The sequence below is a fragment of the Exophiala oligosperma genome, assembly GCF_000835515.1.
Source record: "Exophiala oligosperma strain CBS 72588 unplaced genomic scaffold supercont1.3, whole genome shotgun sequence".
Taxonomy (NCBI): domain Eukaryota; kingdom Fungi; phylum Ascomycota; class Eurotiomycetes; order Chaetothyriales; family Herpotrichiellaceae; genus Exophiala; species Exophiala oligosperma.
In genome coordinates, this window is record NW_015622820.1 from 3960807 (window position 1) to 3977269 (window position 16463).

The window sequence follows — 16463 nt, forward strand, 5'->3', positions numbered from 1 at the left end:
ATCTTATTTCTCACGAGGCTCTAATCTCACTCATAATATACCCTTACTGCGCCAATCTATTCTCACTAGATATTTATCGAATTTGTGTACACTCCTTAAGTCCTAAATCTCTAAAGCAAAAGTTAGCTAACTAGCCGCAGAGTTAACGCGTACTATCTAATAAAGTGTTAAATTTAGAAACGAAACAGAAGTGAAAGAAAGAGTTCAGTGAAGAACAGTTAAATGCCCCTATTAACTTCTAGGCGAGAGCGAAGAGAAAAGTGAATAATTCTACTAGAGAAGTGTGAAGTATTAATTAGTAGCTTAATATTAGAACCTCTAAACATATATAATCTGACATCTAACGTAAGACCTTATTTACTCATGCTTCTCTGTTTGTCCCTCCCCCTCTCCCGCCCCAAATCTTAAGTGTCGGTGTGAGACTTCGAAAGCTAATAACAAAGTTATATGTTTGTCTAATATTCTCCCTCGATTTTAACTTGCTAAGTATTGTGACACGTGTTACGAATAGTCCTAGCGTGCTGGCGGCATACAAAGCGGCTAACCTGTTCCAACCCTAAGTTATTAAGGCTACTTCCGCGGGCGATCTTTCCTTGGAAATGAACGATCCTTTCGGACAATGTGAGCTAGACACCTCCGTAGCGCGTTGATTGTTGATGTGACTACGGGCAGCGACCTACGATTCGATCTCGCTCGCTTCGGTCTGTTCCACCCTAGTACTGTATCGATGCCAATAGAGAGCAGCCAACCACCTACCAATACCAGCTTTAGTATCCGTACATCCGAGACTATTGATCTAGCCCTAGCGACGTAATTCGCGAACCAGAGACACCGATCCTTAGCCGGAAATCCGTTCAACCTAGCCTATTCAGTGTGTTTAACCTATTTAGCGTATATGAGAACTATGAAGTGTTCCTGGTGCTAGCTAATATTAGCGACTATACCAGCCGTGTGAGAAGCCTCCGATTGTGGAAATAGCCCCATTTTGAGGTGATGAGCCTTCTGACATAATAGGAAAATAAAATGCCATTGGGACAAAGTTATTAATGCCCGTTTAATATTGCTTGGGCATTGGGATTTACGGGTTTCCTTACTCATTTAAGATGGATAGTAATTCTCCTTGTATAAGCGTATTCTGCGGCTAACATAGCTCTGTTCACCCTAATTCTTTAGTTCATACTGGTTAACGTGCAAATGTACGGGGGTTTAGGGGTTACGTGGAGTTAATTTGGACGGCACGCGTATAATCCATTAGTACATAGTCCATCTAACTAGCTGGGTTAAACGAGGTAACGACGCTGTTTAGGTATAAGATCTAAGCAGGGCTGTTCTGTATCGATAGTTCATAATTCGATATCGCTACCATTAGTTTGCCATCTATAGCTATTAATAGAGGCAATTAAGGCTTAGGAACATCCTGCAAGCTTAATATAGTAGCTATTATGAGTCCTTAGACCTTCAGATTCTTTTCTTTACGTCGCCTGTTCCTTTTAATTCTTCCTCCATGCCCATTATTCTAGAGAACTAATGTCATTCCGTATTTAAGGCTAAATTATTCTCTTCACTTTGCATCCTTATGTGGCGCTTTCTCTCCGTCTTATGGCTCTAACAAGATCAGAAATGAATTATCTCTCGGTATCCATAATGTGACTCCCTCGTTATGAGGCATGGTTAAATTATGTTCCCCCTGCGCTGACACAGGCAATCTAATACGTCCTAGCAGTTCGCTTAAGGTTGTAATCGCCAAGGGCGCCATGTCAGATTGTGAAGAAGTCGCAGAACGATATCAAAAGACATTAACCGCTCGTTCTACGCGAAACACGTCTTCGTTTAATATGGTCTCCCGTCGCAATTAAGACACAGCTAGCATGACCGCTGCGTAGTACAATCCGAAGCATTATGGCCAGGACAAGACAGCAATACTTAAGTCAATATTATGTATGTAAGTAAAGGTGTCAGAAACTACTCGCGCTAACTAGAGTAAATTATTAACTATGTTCTTCACTTTATTATAGTGAGAAGAACGAAACTTTCTTTCTTTGGTGGCTTTTCCATTTCCAATGGTCGGGGCAACTAGGAACTATTAAACCTAAGCATAGCGAATAATAATCTTAAATAGTTAAACCTTAATCTGATGATTAGTAATGATAACCCATAAGGATATTATTATGTGAGTCCCCTGCTGCAGCAGAGAGAGTTAAGCTTAATGTTCATGAAGCCGTAGTAAGTAATCCTCTAGAGTCCGCGCATATGCGTTATGAGTAGGTGTTTACTTCGAGTTAACAAATTCCATAGCCTTTAGTACTAACGACGAAAAGTCCTGAATATTTTGGCGGAACGACTTCTCCTCGTCTGGTAAACTCTTAAGTGACGGCTACGGTATCTCTTTTTAGATAGTAGTGCGTGGTGACCGGCCCAGCATCAAGCTAACTCAAGTGTTAAGGTCTTTAAGAAGTCACCACATGTGCCGTGGAAACTTAACTAATTTATTAGCGGTGCGGTTTCGATTCACTAGACATCATCAGTAATAAACACTACGAGAGGAATAACGATGGCCTAACACCTAATTAGTTCAGCTACGCAAATTAAGCTAGATAGTCCTGTCCATGCCTGTATAACTCTGCCCTCCTCGAAAAGTCGTATTACAGCCATGAACTTTACATGTATATGGCGAAGAGGTTTTGAAGGCTGCCTTTCCAGGTCTATAGAGAGACGCAAGCGTGGTCCTAGTGCGTTATTTAACTACTCGAAATGGATATGTTCCGTTAGAGATATGTTATGATTATGCCCTGGACACGCGTTGAAATTTTGAATGACATTAACGAAGGTGATAACATTGGTTAAATGCGCCCCAGTAGATTTCAGGGATTTAAACTACCAATCGCGAGTAAGTCTCCATAAGTTGCGTAGGTAAAAGGGCTTACCGCGTTAATAGCCCATGGCAGCGACAAATCGCCATAGAACGAAAGTGGTGGCTCCAAAGACTTGTGATTATCGCCGACCTCATCTCGTCGAGCCTGGTCAAACGTGTCTTGTACAGAACAGCTGTCATGCGGTTGGTTTAGTTCGAACGAGGGCGTCAAAGCACTCTATCACGTTAACCATTAGGTCCAATCACCGAGGAATATAAATAACTCACTCCATCATTATCGCTATTTCCAGATAATTTGGCGTCGTAATGACAAATAGGTCAGCTTCGCTTCCGCTGACATGTCGAATAGGGAATGCCACCAGAGCACTTACTATCCTATTAGTTTCATCACTGATTTAAGGGTCATGAGTTAATAGATAACCTTTGACTTACTTAGGTGACAGGGGATGTAGGAGGTTCTAACTCGCTAGTTAGCTTTTGGCATTTCTAGGTTGAATGGATAAGATAATAATGTGTCAAATAAGATGTATCAGATTTACAGATGGGGTTATTAGGCCCTCTAGATATATGTTAATAATAGGAGTTTATATATAGAGGTAGGCGAAGGTTATACCTAATCAGATCTTTAGACTTTCCTGGGTGACGAAATGCTACAGTACAAGATACTAATTAACTAGAAGCTATTGAAAGCTACCTGCAAGCGATGATCCTAGGTCGAGGGGCTCGGGAAGTCTTGAAGTGCAAGGGTTTTTCGCGCCAATGTTCCCCTTAGCCCCGCGATTGCTCGAGTCGAACTGCACGGGTCTTTTCTGCCTGGTGACTATCAAACTAGGTCATTAATTCTCAAGTCCTCAAGGGCTAACCTAGCCACCCATAGAGTATATAGCTAGGGCATACCCCAGACCCCATAAAGGTAGAACAGAGATTCTTTCCTCCTTCTCTTTGCCCCCTGTTCTGTCAGGGACGTGGGTTCTCGACCTCGTTATGAGTGTCTCTTGATTCGTTCGATCTTGAAGACTGTTCAGAACGAAAGACTGTGACTAGCACGATCGGCGATAATTAACGGCTCAGGGAAACTGTACTGTACTTAGTCATTCAGTCAAGAGATTACTGTGCCTCTCCAACCAAGGACGAGAAACTTGTTAACGGGGAACTTCCTCCCGGCACGTCCGGGCCGTGGAGATCAACCACGGCAAACGGGAAAAGCTTCAACATGGCAAATTTTTCCAATTTTCGCTTGATCGGCGGCTTTAAGTGGACATCCAATGATCCTTCGTACCGCCCCCAATTCGAGTTGAAGTTGCTAAGCGGACCGGTTCCGCCTGCCGGAAACCCCAGCACCAATAAGGTGGACTTTCACACCACAATACCCACCATTAGATTCGACGCGCGGTAAGCTTTAGTAAGGTCTACAAAAAGATCGTTTGAGGCGGGCCGAACCAAACCAAACAAATCAATCTGCTGCCCAGAACAGGTCTGCCATCTCCACCTTCAAATGTTGCTTATTGGATTTTCTTTCTGTGTTTCCATGCAATGCTTCCTTAGTGGAACAATTATAGTGTCCGTGGTCTCAAACAGTACTCTAAAAAGGAATATCCTGATTACTTCATCCCTGAATTCCCTGTTACAGTCCAGATGCGAAAGTAAGACATGTTCGTTAGCGTTGTATTTACGTAGATACTGCAGGTGCACCCCATAAGATTGCCGTGATCAGCTTAGCCACTAACTTGGCGAGAGCGCTAGGCGCTCGCTTCAGGGAGGTTCACGAATGCCTAGCGGATTGAAGATCACGATATTGTAGGACGATCTGAGTTAAATCCATTCCAGGAGCTGGTTGTTACGATCGGTTAGCCTGTCTCTTTCCCATTTGCCTGCTGCGATGGGGATTACCCGCTCTGAGCAGGTTGCTAGATTTGCATGTGTTGATGGCATCGAGGCTAATGGTCCACGCGACATATTGTAACTCTTCCCTGGAAACTGGCAGGTGAAGTGATAGTCAGTTGTCAAGCTGTTTACTGGGAGGGGGGGGGGAATAGTCTCCCGTAAAGCACTAGGTCGAAAGGAATGACGGAGGAAAAGAATGGGGACAGATTCTGGTGTCGCTGCTCCGGAGGATTTAACGCGAAAGGACATATGATTTGCACACGCGCATGCGGATGACTTACGGTGTTCAGGGGAACAGATTCCTTTACAAGCCTTCTTCCACTTGGTAACAGATTTACGTGCTTCCTGAGAGCATGCTCGCATGGTTGCGTAGCTGTTTCTATCATTGGGGCGTACTGTGGGCGTCGGTAGCAATCACTGGTCGGGTAAACGTTCCGCTCAGCACCACATGCACAGAGTTCTGTATGCGAGCGATCCTATGCTTCATAGGTTGCATCGCGTTCCAAAGGTTCGGGCTAACATCGCAAGCTTGTTGTATCGACTCCAAGGTCTCGAGATCATTTTCCCCCAATACTCTCTTACGTAATTCCACGACCGTTTGCATGAGTGAAAACGCTTCAGTGTATCGTTTGTCCTCGCTGTATTCAATTGCTAGCTCGTACATCGACTCAATCGTCTCCGAATCATCTTCTCCAAGCTTTCGTCTTCGGATTTTCACCACCTCATCCATTTGTCGTAGCGCCTCTTCACATCGCCCTCTCCCACTGTAGAGCATCGCAAGTTCGTGCATGGACTCCAGCGTCTCGCGATGGTCGTGTCCAAGGATCCACTCGCGTTGTCTGACCACATGCTCCATAAGACGCAGTGCCTCCTCACATCGCCCAGCATCGTTGTAATCAACCGCCAGCTCATGCATCGACATCAAAGTAACAGGATGGTTGTGTCCGAGTTTCATTTGGTGCGCTTTCAACAACTTCTCCATCAGCTGAACGGCTTCTGTATGTCGACCAATATCGTTGTACTCAATCGCCAATTCGTGCATCGATCTCAATGTATTGGGACAGCCGAGGGCGAGTTTCCTTTCAGTCATCTTCCCGATGCTCCCCGAGGATGAGACGGGGTAAATGCTGAACCTTGCGTCTGGGAAAGTAATCACGGCTGAAGCCGTATATATTGTAAGATATTGCAGAGGATTGTGGCCGGATAACGGTCCTAAAGTGTATGCGCAAACCGTGGACATGACCGCCAGTCCCTATCCGGTCCTTGTTCTATCTATCTGTGCTGCTATCGCTGGGCCACCCAGCGTCTGGCCGTCGACTGCAATAGTCGATTGTTTGGGATGCGCTGCATGAAGTGCCGTTCCTTGATACCCCCCGGGTCAGTGACCGCTTTCGACAGCCGAGACACCATCAGCAACCGGACCCGTGGCCACAGCGTCCTTTGCATCGATGGCGTGCCGCGATGTCGGCGGGCTGTGTAAGTGGCAGTAGGTGAAGTGTGAAAGATCTGTTTTGAGCTATGGGTGGTGTTGGTACGGAGTATCAATAGTGTGACTCGATATGGTGATTTTATCAAATTATGGTTTCCTCTGCCTAGTACTGTATGATTTTCTGTGTGGTAGACCATCTCTTGCCCTTCAACTCCGCCTCTTCGCCGTGTACTATTCACTCAGCGATACCGTAAAATGCCGTCGGGTAGGAAGACGGTGTGCTTGAAGTCGATCTTCCGTCCCCGGGCATTCGTGAAAGAGGCACTACTCGGGACTAAGGGATGCATCATCCCCCGAGCTAGGCCATAAGCCACCCCCAATGACGCAGCTGGGTGACCTGCGTTATTATCAAGCCCCATCCATCCCTACTGCCACCCTTTTCTGAGCCAATCTCTTGCAACGCTTACTTTCGTGTTCGAACATCGTTCAATCCGCGGGTCGAGGTGACATGGAAAAGGACACATGGGCAAGTGGTATCTGGACGCTGTCTCTGCTGCCCTTACGGCATACGACATTCCTCGGTGTGTACTCTAAGGCTCAGAGGCTGTTCTCTCTGGACCTCGGTGCGGCCTGTCACAAGTTTCGCAACGAGAAGTAAAGAAATCCAACGCTCTCCATTTCAGGAACCTCCCAGTCAAACACGACAGGAAAGGCCTTGAATCACACACCCAGGACATATTCACCTCGTGATGTGAACACCTCCGAAACTTTTGGGTCAGTGAGAAGATGGATTTCCGCTTTGTCGCCTGTGCGGCGCAAGTATCCTGTTGCTACCGGCAACGCTTTATCCTCATAGCGTGGGAAGTGTGATCAAGATGACGGGATCGGCCTATGGACCACAGAGCAACATAACGATGAGACGCGCGTTTTACAGACGAACAAGCTCGGATGAAAGGCGCACTCGACGACCGTTTACCGTCCTACCATCGCGTTCCCTCTCCGGCTGGACCACCCCTCACAACACCTCAATGTGATGCGATTAACCTCAGCAACAACCCTCCGACTTGACTACCGAGAGAGGCTCCTCAACACAGGGTTAAAAGACTACTGTGGCTCGACCAATCGCGCTGGATGGGAAGGTCCTCTAACAGTGCTTAGGAATCAGGAGACGAAAGATGCAGTCATGTTGGGCCCGTCTCTACCGCAAAAGGGACGAAAGAAGAGATGGGCATAATGCTATGCAGATCTTAATACGCGCATTGTTGGCACTGTCTCCAAAGCGGGAGATAACACGTGGCATTCAAACTCCAGATCAGCAAAGCAGAGTTATCTCATAAAACCGGATATCAGGGTGTAGGTTATGCAAGCAAAGCCAGTCCCTCCATAAGCTCGGCGGGAATAAGGGAGGGAGATCGAACGATGATCAACCTTATTAACAGCCATTCGGCCACAACCCTACGTATGACTATGGAGTGCTGTCTGCTGCCAGACAATGCTCGGCACATACTAATGTTGAAAGGAGAACAAACATGTGCTTCTACACCACAGTGAACTAGCGCTACTATGATTGAGAATGGACCAACTTGAAGACCCGTTGCCCTCGTCAGCACCGACTGGGATATTCTTATCGCGCAAAAATTCTCGGTTACCAATTATTTGAGCCGGACTGGTCGAATCTGTCCTTGTGTGAGGTAGTCACCTTTAACCCGAGCAGGGTACGAGAACCCATGCGAATAGCTCGGTGGAGCGATAATGTGCTATGCTTTCTGCCAGCCGAGAGCGATCACGGAAGGTGTTCTTGGTCTTCTTCTAGAAGTGAAGACTCTCGGCGAAAGAGAGGATATCAGCAGTATTACGCCCCCGCAGTCCACCGCCGCAGTCAACTGACGAAAAGGATCTTGAGTAGGAAAAAGACCACATAAACTCCTGTTTGGCGCTCCATCCCTCAAAAACATACGTTGCGAAAAAGACGATCGGTGGGATCTGGACTAAAGAGTCTGCCGAGTGTCAAACATATTGAATACAGACCTCAAGGGGACAAATTGAGCGTCCCTTATTAGAAGCAGTGTCACTGAAATCCTAGTCATAGTGGCTATACAAAGCCAGACTTTCCACGAAGGTGGTTGGTCATAACTCGGCACCGTCGTGGCCACAATACCAGCGCAAGTCAATGCGGCAGACAAAAGCGTGTATTCAACCTGTTCTTTCGGAGGCAAGCGGCTTGATCAATTGAGGTCGACTGAATAGTCCTATCCGAACACTTCCCGCTTCTGGGTAAGAGAGAGTGAAATAAAGAATAGGTCGTTAAGGCAAAGCTCTTTAAGTTCATGTGCCATGACTGAAGCCAACAAAGCCTTCGGGATGCTTGCAAGTGAGATCAGATGATGCATTTCTGCACAAAGTTGCCATCCGAGTGGTGGGAATTATCAAATACTGGTAGGCTCTTGCCCATCATCTGTATCGATAATGTCCTTATTTAGTACCCGAGCTCGTGCAAGAATGATTTGTCCCATGTAGAAGTGACCATCCGTACAATCTAGTCTAGTTTCGTTTTGTTGGTTCTGCACTTTAGACGAATTCGACAACAGTCACTTTCGATGGCTGCCATGACGAGCAGGAATATGACAGGTCGAGAGTTGATCGTTGCCAGTTTTGCCTAAAGAAGGTCTCGCTGCAGAGCCAGAACATGAAGCCGGCCACTCACTCTTTCAAGGCGGTTAACGTAAGTTGCCAGATTGTCAATGAGAGTGTCCAGCTCTATCTGATCACGGGGGACCCAGCACACTTTATTCCACGATTTCAACAAGGGTTCTTGCGGACGGTCCTTTGTGGCGAGCTGAAATGCACGCTTTATGTCGGGAAGGCTCGAGTAGATCCCCTCGGGCGCATCGATACAGTCTGGCCCCAATTCATAACGACCAACCGCAGGCGATGAGGTGTGTCCAAAGAGGCAAAGCTTATGGAGTGCGCCCTTGATCCCAATGAGTGACTGTGCGACCTCTTTCTCTTCTTGCGCCCACCCATTCCTTAGGTAGCAGCACTCCTGTCCAGCGGCCTGGAGGCCAAGCGTCTCTCCCCAGAATCTTAGTCTTGCCTCTAGCAATATCAGTTTTGCCAAAGATACCTCATAGCTATGACTCGGATTTCGGTCCCAATCAACCCGTTCTAGGCAGTCGACACAGTTCGAGAAGAGGTCTGCGATCGCAGAGGTGCGGATGTGTAGGTCGGCGCCAACCGTTTCTGCAGTTTGGGCCAAATGGGATAATTTATCGATTTCGGAAACAACTGCCTCACGATCCATATTGTCGCGGTGTCACGACGTGGTTGCGAGTCTATGTCCAAGCATTCCCAGGAAACATGGACGGCTCCGGACAACAAGCCAAGTGCAATGTTGAGGTTGCGGATCTGGCTTGCCAGTGACCGTGACCACAAATGTGGCTGCTAAGCACGTGCCTCTGCGACTTTCGACCTTGACATAACACATTTGAGGTGAGACAGGAGTTTGCATCAATTCGTCTTAGTGAGGATTATCCAAAACATTCATTCCTCCGATGAAGAGCAAAGCGGGGTAACGATCATCCTGCCCGCGAGCGAACGGCCGGAACAGCGGACCGGAACGCTTGTCCAAGTACTCCGTAGATCGTTCCAAAACTCTCGCAACTCACAGCCAACGGCAAAAGGTACCTGCACCATATGTAAGTTTTTGTCTCCTGTCTACTCGCAACGAAGAAGGTTGAGACCAGTTAGGTATCTAGGTAGCTTCATATATCAAGCAATTGACGCTTCAGGCCCGAGGTCATCACCAGTAACCACGTTCGCACTCTTCACCCAACATCATGTGCTACTACGCCCGCATCGATTTTGCCTGCGTGGATTGGAAATGGGGCAACATGAAGCAACGTTGTCCTCGACAACACCGTATCGGAGAAACTTGCGGTGCTCGCCTTGCAGATCCCGACAATATCGACAGAGACGGAGAGCAATGCCGAGTGTGCAAAGAAATCGAAGTCAAACAAAGACGCAAGCAGAAGGAGCTAGACAACATTGCGAGGTGGAGGCGCGAGGGAAACAATTTCACAGCCAGCATCGAAAAGGCTGAGCGGGAAGCCCTCCAGCTTCAGGAAACCATTGACGAATTGCAAAACCGACGCGCCTCGATCAAAAGCCAGCTCATAGGCGACGCGCGTCTTCCCACTCTGTCCAGATAGATCTGTGTGCATGATGTCTTCGAAAAGGGGTTGGTCATTCTCTCAAGGTAACACTGCCGAGACTTTTTTAATACCAGCGAGAGCATATGGCACGGTTCCAGGAGATTGAGCTGGAATGTAGCTGGTTTGATGCTACCGAAGACTTGATTCGCTTTTGAACCTGATAAGTGCGACTGCAAGTAACACGAAATTGTTATAAAACGCTCAGATGTTCTACTCACTGTCGCTGCTCAGTGAGATAACATCCGTCTTGTCATCATCATCCTCCTGGGTGTTCTAGGTCTCATTACTGGATCCAAGGTAGATATCCCGAACATCACCTTCTTCGAATCTTCGCTTGCACCAAGGGCAGCCTTTGCCTTGTCCAAGCCATAATTCCAAGCATTCTCTGCAGCCACTATGACCGCACGGAACCACAGCATTCTTAAAAGCCACCATGTAGATATTGCATCGTAAGTGATCGACCTTTTCTAATTCCTTATGCGCAGCTTCTAAATCATTGCCCAGTTCTTGATTCTGGATACGTAGTACCCTGTTCTCGTTTCTACACTGCCGCAATTTATGAGTTTACTGTCGGAGCTTATTCTAAGTACCTTCAGCGATGCTTTGAAGGTCTGGCCGCTATCGTCCCTACTGAGCGATATAACAATCCAGTTCAGCCTATTTAGCCAGCAATATTGTCTTTAATTGCCGTGCCTACATTAATAGTGAGGAGAACTTTCTCTTCATGTTAAAAGCACTATCTATAACCGAATCATGTTTGACCTGAATTTCGCAATCAGCGTCGTTAAGAAAATGCTTAATTAGGAATAGGCTGTATTTTGCGCTTATTAGAGAATGGCGGTGCGATTATGAAGTTAGACATATAGAGAGGGACGAAGATAAGAGTAGGGGCAGAGTGCCTTCTTATACCCCTTTAGTTTGGTAGGTTCTTAGCTACTACATAAGCCCGGTTAGGCTCCTTCACGATTCACTTCCTAGGATTATTAACTTCTAAGCGTGTCGTCCTGGGCGAATCAGCAGACTAGCAGCCCTAATGACGCATGCTGCTAGTGCTGCACGAAGGATGCCATCACGTATCGACGTAATTTTAACTAAGAGGCTATATGCCCGCTAGTATCTAGAGTCCATTGTATCTAATTAATGTGCGCGTTCGATCCGTAATGCGAAGAACACGGGTCACTTTAAGACATCGGAAGGACGATACAGGGCTGCCTAATGATGCCCTTATAGCTAAACCACGCAAATTAACTTTAGAGGGCCAGGGTAACGCGATAGCTAGCTGGGTCCTGAGCATTAGATATTTCTACGCGCCGATCGCAGATACGTAGCACACTTTGTCTTACTTCTTAAATCCTCGTCGTCGTCCCGTTAGTTAGGTGAACTAGGCTTAGTCAAGGTGATCTTAGCTTTAACTCTCGGTCGATACTTTTCATTTTAACCAGATTAGAAGTAGGCTATAGTAGAAGGAATTCAACCATCATAGGCGGTAGGAACCATTAGTGCCATGTTAAATAGTAAAAGATATAATGACTAGAAAGACTTGAGACATATCACTACTTCAGAAGAAGCTCTATAATCTATTCACTTTAGTGCCTAAGCTGTCCGCTCTACTCTTTAAGCTATTCATTTTGCTGTTTAATCTAATCACTCTACTATTTAAGTAATTGCACTAGCTCTTTTCGTTATTACTTAGAGTCTTTTCGTTACTGTTCTAGCTAAGCCGCTAATATGGTCTCTTAATCCTTCGTATTCTTTCGTTATTATTTAGAGTCTTTTCGTTACTGTTTTAGCTACTGTTATAGGTTCTAAATCATGGTTCGAAACTCGGCATTTAAGCCCTACCCTCGCTATGGTTTACGAAACCTCTTATCCTGGGATTTGGGCGCACTACTGTTATCCTGCGAGCTTTATACGCTAAGATCGTTAATGTTAGCCAGTTTAAGTGTCCTTATAAGCGGATTAGGTAGCTCATTAATCATGGTAATAAGTCGCTTAAGTAGAGCCGGAGCAAAGATTTAGTAAACGTTAAGGGTAAACTAGTAACTAATCTATCTATATTCGCCTAATTTATCTCTAACGTTAAGTTTTTTGATTGTCTCGCGATAGTATAACGTGTTCTTACCTTACACCTTAGGATAATGAGCATAGATATACACGCTTCAGTTGTCATGTGAAATGGAATATCCTAATGCCCTCCTATGTACCTCTAAGGCACAGTTAGCCTTACGAAAGACGTCCATAATTCCCCTTAGGGTAATGGTCATACTATAAGCATTTAGTAAATCTGCTAAGTTAAGCCCCTACTTCTCATACTTTACCTCACTAGTTAGGAAGGGAAAATAGATGTCCTCGCGCGTCATATAGTATAACTTTTCCAAAGGTTTAATGCGGAGCTTTAGGCGCTAAATTTCGGTAAAGTTAGACCATTTAAATCTGTATATATAGTCCGGCTATAGTTAGAGACCATAGAATGAAATTCCTTTAATCTAGAGGTCATTATAACCTTTAATCAGACCGCGAAATTCTTCTTAATCACTAATGGATAGGTTCTTAACTAATAAAACGAGAAGGGGATATAGATTAAGGTAGACTTAAGCTTTGGATCGGCCTCGAATTAGGGTCTAAAATTTGTCGAACCAGTCATTAAATAACGAATGATTAGGACGCGGTTAGGGCGTGTAGAGAAGCTTCTCGCATAATGTCTTATCTTCTTTCACGAGACTAGTATTAGAGGGCCGCATAAAACTGCCTTTTATCTCTAAGATTACTAGGTAGTTCACATCTTTATACGCTAAGTATTTCTTATCTACTAAAACTATGGATTCTATACTGTCACTAGATTGCGAAGGTTAGCGGCTTAACAAATCTAAGGACTGAGATCTTTTCAAGGGTGATAAACTTATGTTGTCTTAGATATCGCATTCCTCGCTAGGTAGGATACTTAATAATCACTTCTTTATAAATGCATCGCTATCTAATGGTTCTAGAGGTAAGCGGGCTCTCTTTGCGGATAGGCGCTTAATGTATTTATTTAGTAACCTTGTATTTCGTTCTAGTACGGAGAAGTTAGTAGGAGACGATTTATAATATATCTACCTCGCCTTATTAGCATTTTTTCTCCTATAGAGACATTCATTACATTCACTCATGTTATCAGTTTTTATGGCAGATAGAGATAGAAGCTAACTATGTAGCTTTAAGAGAGAGATCTTAAGAGGGATTTTAGGAGTGAGGTCTTCTACTAGGGAAGCTAGAGAGACTTATTAAAGGTCTATTAAGCGGTGAATCTTATGAGGATATTCACTATTATCGCTCTGCACTGCATATTATTTATTTAGAAAATGTTAATAATCCATTAATCCTGTGTTCCCCGTTATTTAAGACTCTTACTATGTAGATTAGCCTATTCATAACTCTACACGTTCGTGGCCTCTATATTAAATAAAACCATATATTATAGAGAAAAGTAAGCGCTCTCACATTAATTAGCACAGTGTTATATTAGTCTCTTTAAGAGTTAAAGTCTTTGCGTTAGTTAGTATAGAAAAAAGTGCAGGCTAAGGCGAGTTACACCGTTATCTAATTAAGTGGGCTAGACTAGGTATTATATATGACTTACTAAGGGCACTTAGTTATCTAGGCTAAGGACAGGCTGCGCTGTTAATTATAGATCACTTTAATCCTGTCTTACTCTCACTAGTTCGCATGCGTTATCGCGACACAATTTTCGAACTATATCTAACTAACTTCAATTGAATAGGCAGTTCGCTTTTGAGAGCTATCCTTAAAAGGGCTAAAGACTAGCTAATAATATATGTACGTACTATTCTTTACGCTATTAATCTTTGGCAATTATCTTAATAAGTTCTTAATGAGTTCTATTGCCCTCCCCTTATCTCTCACTTTTACTAGTTAAATAATAAATTATGCTTTCTAAAGTGTGTAGAGAAGTTAAGAGACTAATGAATGTTTTATCTATTAAGGCCTACACTATTTAAATCTATCTATTAACTTCGCAGATTAGAGTATTAGTATAAACTAAAACATCTTTATCTATTGAACGCACTAGATCTAGTTAATACCACTAACAAGTGACCAGCAAATCTTATTATCACTAATTTTGACCTCTCTTCTCTTTAATAGCTTTTACCCGCGATAGTTACCTCCCTTATTAAGAACAGTAAATCGCGACCCTAATAAACTTATCTCTAGGCGCCTTAACGTTTTTGGCCCTGGAACCTTCGCTCTGCTCACATCATACCTACTTTTCCTTATCGTCGCTTATACCCTCTATATGATAACCCTGACCGCTGTATCGCGGCGTTCTTTTTCTTTTAAATCGCTCCTCCTTCTTTATCTAATGCCATTTTCACAAGACTACTTAACATTATCCGCTTATATACCTAGAGAGAGAATAAGAGATAAAGCCTGATCGCTTGGACGGTACAGTGCAGACTGGTGGGTAACAGCCACATAAGAGAATGTGCGCTTACTAATAGGATTAAGTTCATTAATAGTGATGCAAATAAAGCTTTTAAGATATGGAAAATACCATCACTATTCTATCTATACATTCCTATTTAATGTTTAGTCGCTACTAAGATTTAGAATCACTACTAAACTTAATAAGATATAACTCGGGAATAATATACTTTATAGTCTATAAATAAGGCGGTTTAAAAGCTCTAATAAATATATTGTTAATACATTAATACTGTTATAGGATATTATTACCTGTCCGAGTTAAGATTATAGGTACCTAGGCTCTTATGGATTTGAGGAGCTCCGCAGGCATTTAAGACCTGTATATACATCACGATTCAAGATCGAGTCACTAAGCTCTTATAACGGTAGGAATGGACTGCATTTGACATGGTTAATACCTATAGTCATAAATAAGGAATTATCCTTCCTACTCCTTAGATTATCCTTCCTACTCCTTAGATCGTCTTATCCGTTCCAGAGTTGATCTGCTTTACAAGAGAACGCCGTAGCACTACTGTCGTAGCTGGTCCATTATCGGCATACTGACTATCTGCCGGCAATATCAGACGAATGTTTAGGACGGATTTGTCATTCCACCGTGTCAGCTACTACGCCTAACTCAGACAGATTCACCCTACATTTCTGAAATCCGGCCGGCCAATGTACTAGCTTTTGGCTTACTGTAAGAGGGTATTATGTTTCGCTTGTGTCACCGCAGTACTATACTAGGTAGGTATGGCAAACGCCCATGGTGAGTGAAGGCGAGGTCGAGAGAGGGAGTGGGTTGGTAGGAGACAATGCTGACGCCTGAGAGGGGTGTGACCGTCCTGTTCGTACGGTACAGTCTTGTGCAGCACATGTCAGGACGAGGGGAACGAAAAGTGGTCAGTGCGAGAACCCAGGGCTCCACTCCACCCATTATTTCATCCTGCCTGTCCCCTTCCCTCAGTCTACTCTTCCTTTCTCCCTCCTCTCACACTTGCCTGTTCTTCCCTCTTTTCCACTTGTGTTCGTCCACAGTACACGACTCTAGCGACGTGACCAGGCATGGCCAAGTTACTCTACCAAATCCCGAAAAATACAGCTAGACGAGATGAGTGATAACTACGCAAAATCTTCTAACCTACTCCGTGTGAGGAGCAGAAATCACCCTGCGACGGTCATGTATGAGTCTCCTTCGGGGAGACGCCTCTTTGAGTTAAACCTTGCCCTCCAGGTGAGCCCGACACCAAGAGGATTGACTTTGCAGAGATGATTAGTCAGCCTTTCCTCAGTCCGTGCCCTAACAGAACAAGGACACCAGGCTCAGCACCACTGCCGCTCAAGAAGAGATAGCCGGCTAGTATTTGGCATCAAGATCCGGAAAGGGCATAATCTAGACATTTTAGCTCTTGGCCGATCGATGATCAGTGCGAGAGCATGTGGGCTCCACTGCATGTCCCATTTTCATCCAGTCTCTCCAATCAGACCCGTCTTCCCTCCCTCTTTCTTCTCTTTCTTCACTCCTCCCTCTTCTCTTTCTTCACTCCTCCCTCTACTCTTTCTTCACTCCTCCCTCTACTCTTTCTTCACTCCTCCCTCT

General features: G+C 44.7%; 3 protein-coding genes across 3 annotated transcripts; 1 reads left to right on the plus strand and 2 right to left on the minus strand.

The window, feature by feature from the left end:
* Positions 1-5138: 5138 nt before the first annotated feature.
* Positions 5139-6284, minus strand: PV06_04124 (uncharacterized protein; the record flags this gene model as incomplete). The annotated part of the gene is made up of 1 exon (XM_016404979.1): positions 5139-6284. The coding sequence occupies exon 1, from the start codon at positions 5994-5996 to the stop codon at positions 5139-5141; it is 858 nt and encodes a 285-aa protein (XP_016265984.1). The 5' UTR covers positions 5997-6284.
* Positions 6285-8614: 2330 nt separating this feature from the next.
* On the minus strand, positions 8615-9672 carry PV06_04125 (uncharacterized protein). The gene has a single exon (XM_016404980.1). It carries the CDS (start codon positions 9484-9486, stop codon positions 8842-8844), a length of 645 nt encoding a protein of 214 aa, XP_016265985.1. The 5' UTR covers positions 9487-9672; the 3' UTR covers positions 8615-8841.
* A 159-nt stretch (positions 9673-9831) lies between these two features.
* On the plus strand, positions 9832-10671 carry PV06_04126 (uncharacterized protein). Its single transcript, XM_016404981.1, has 2 exons — positions 9832-9880; positions 9941-10671. The coding sequence occupies exon 2, from the start codon at positions 10022-10024 to the stop codon at positions 10391-10393; it is 372 nt and encodes a 123-aa protein (XP_016265986.1). The 5' UTR covers positions 9832-9880; positions 9941-10021; the 3' UTR covers positions 10394-10671.
* The last annotated feature ends 5792 nt before the right edge of the window (positions 10672-16463 follow it).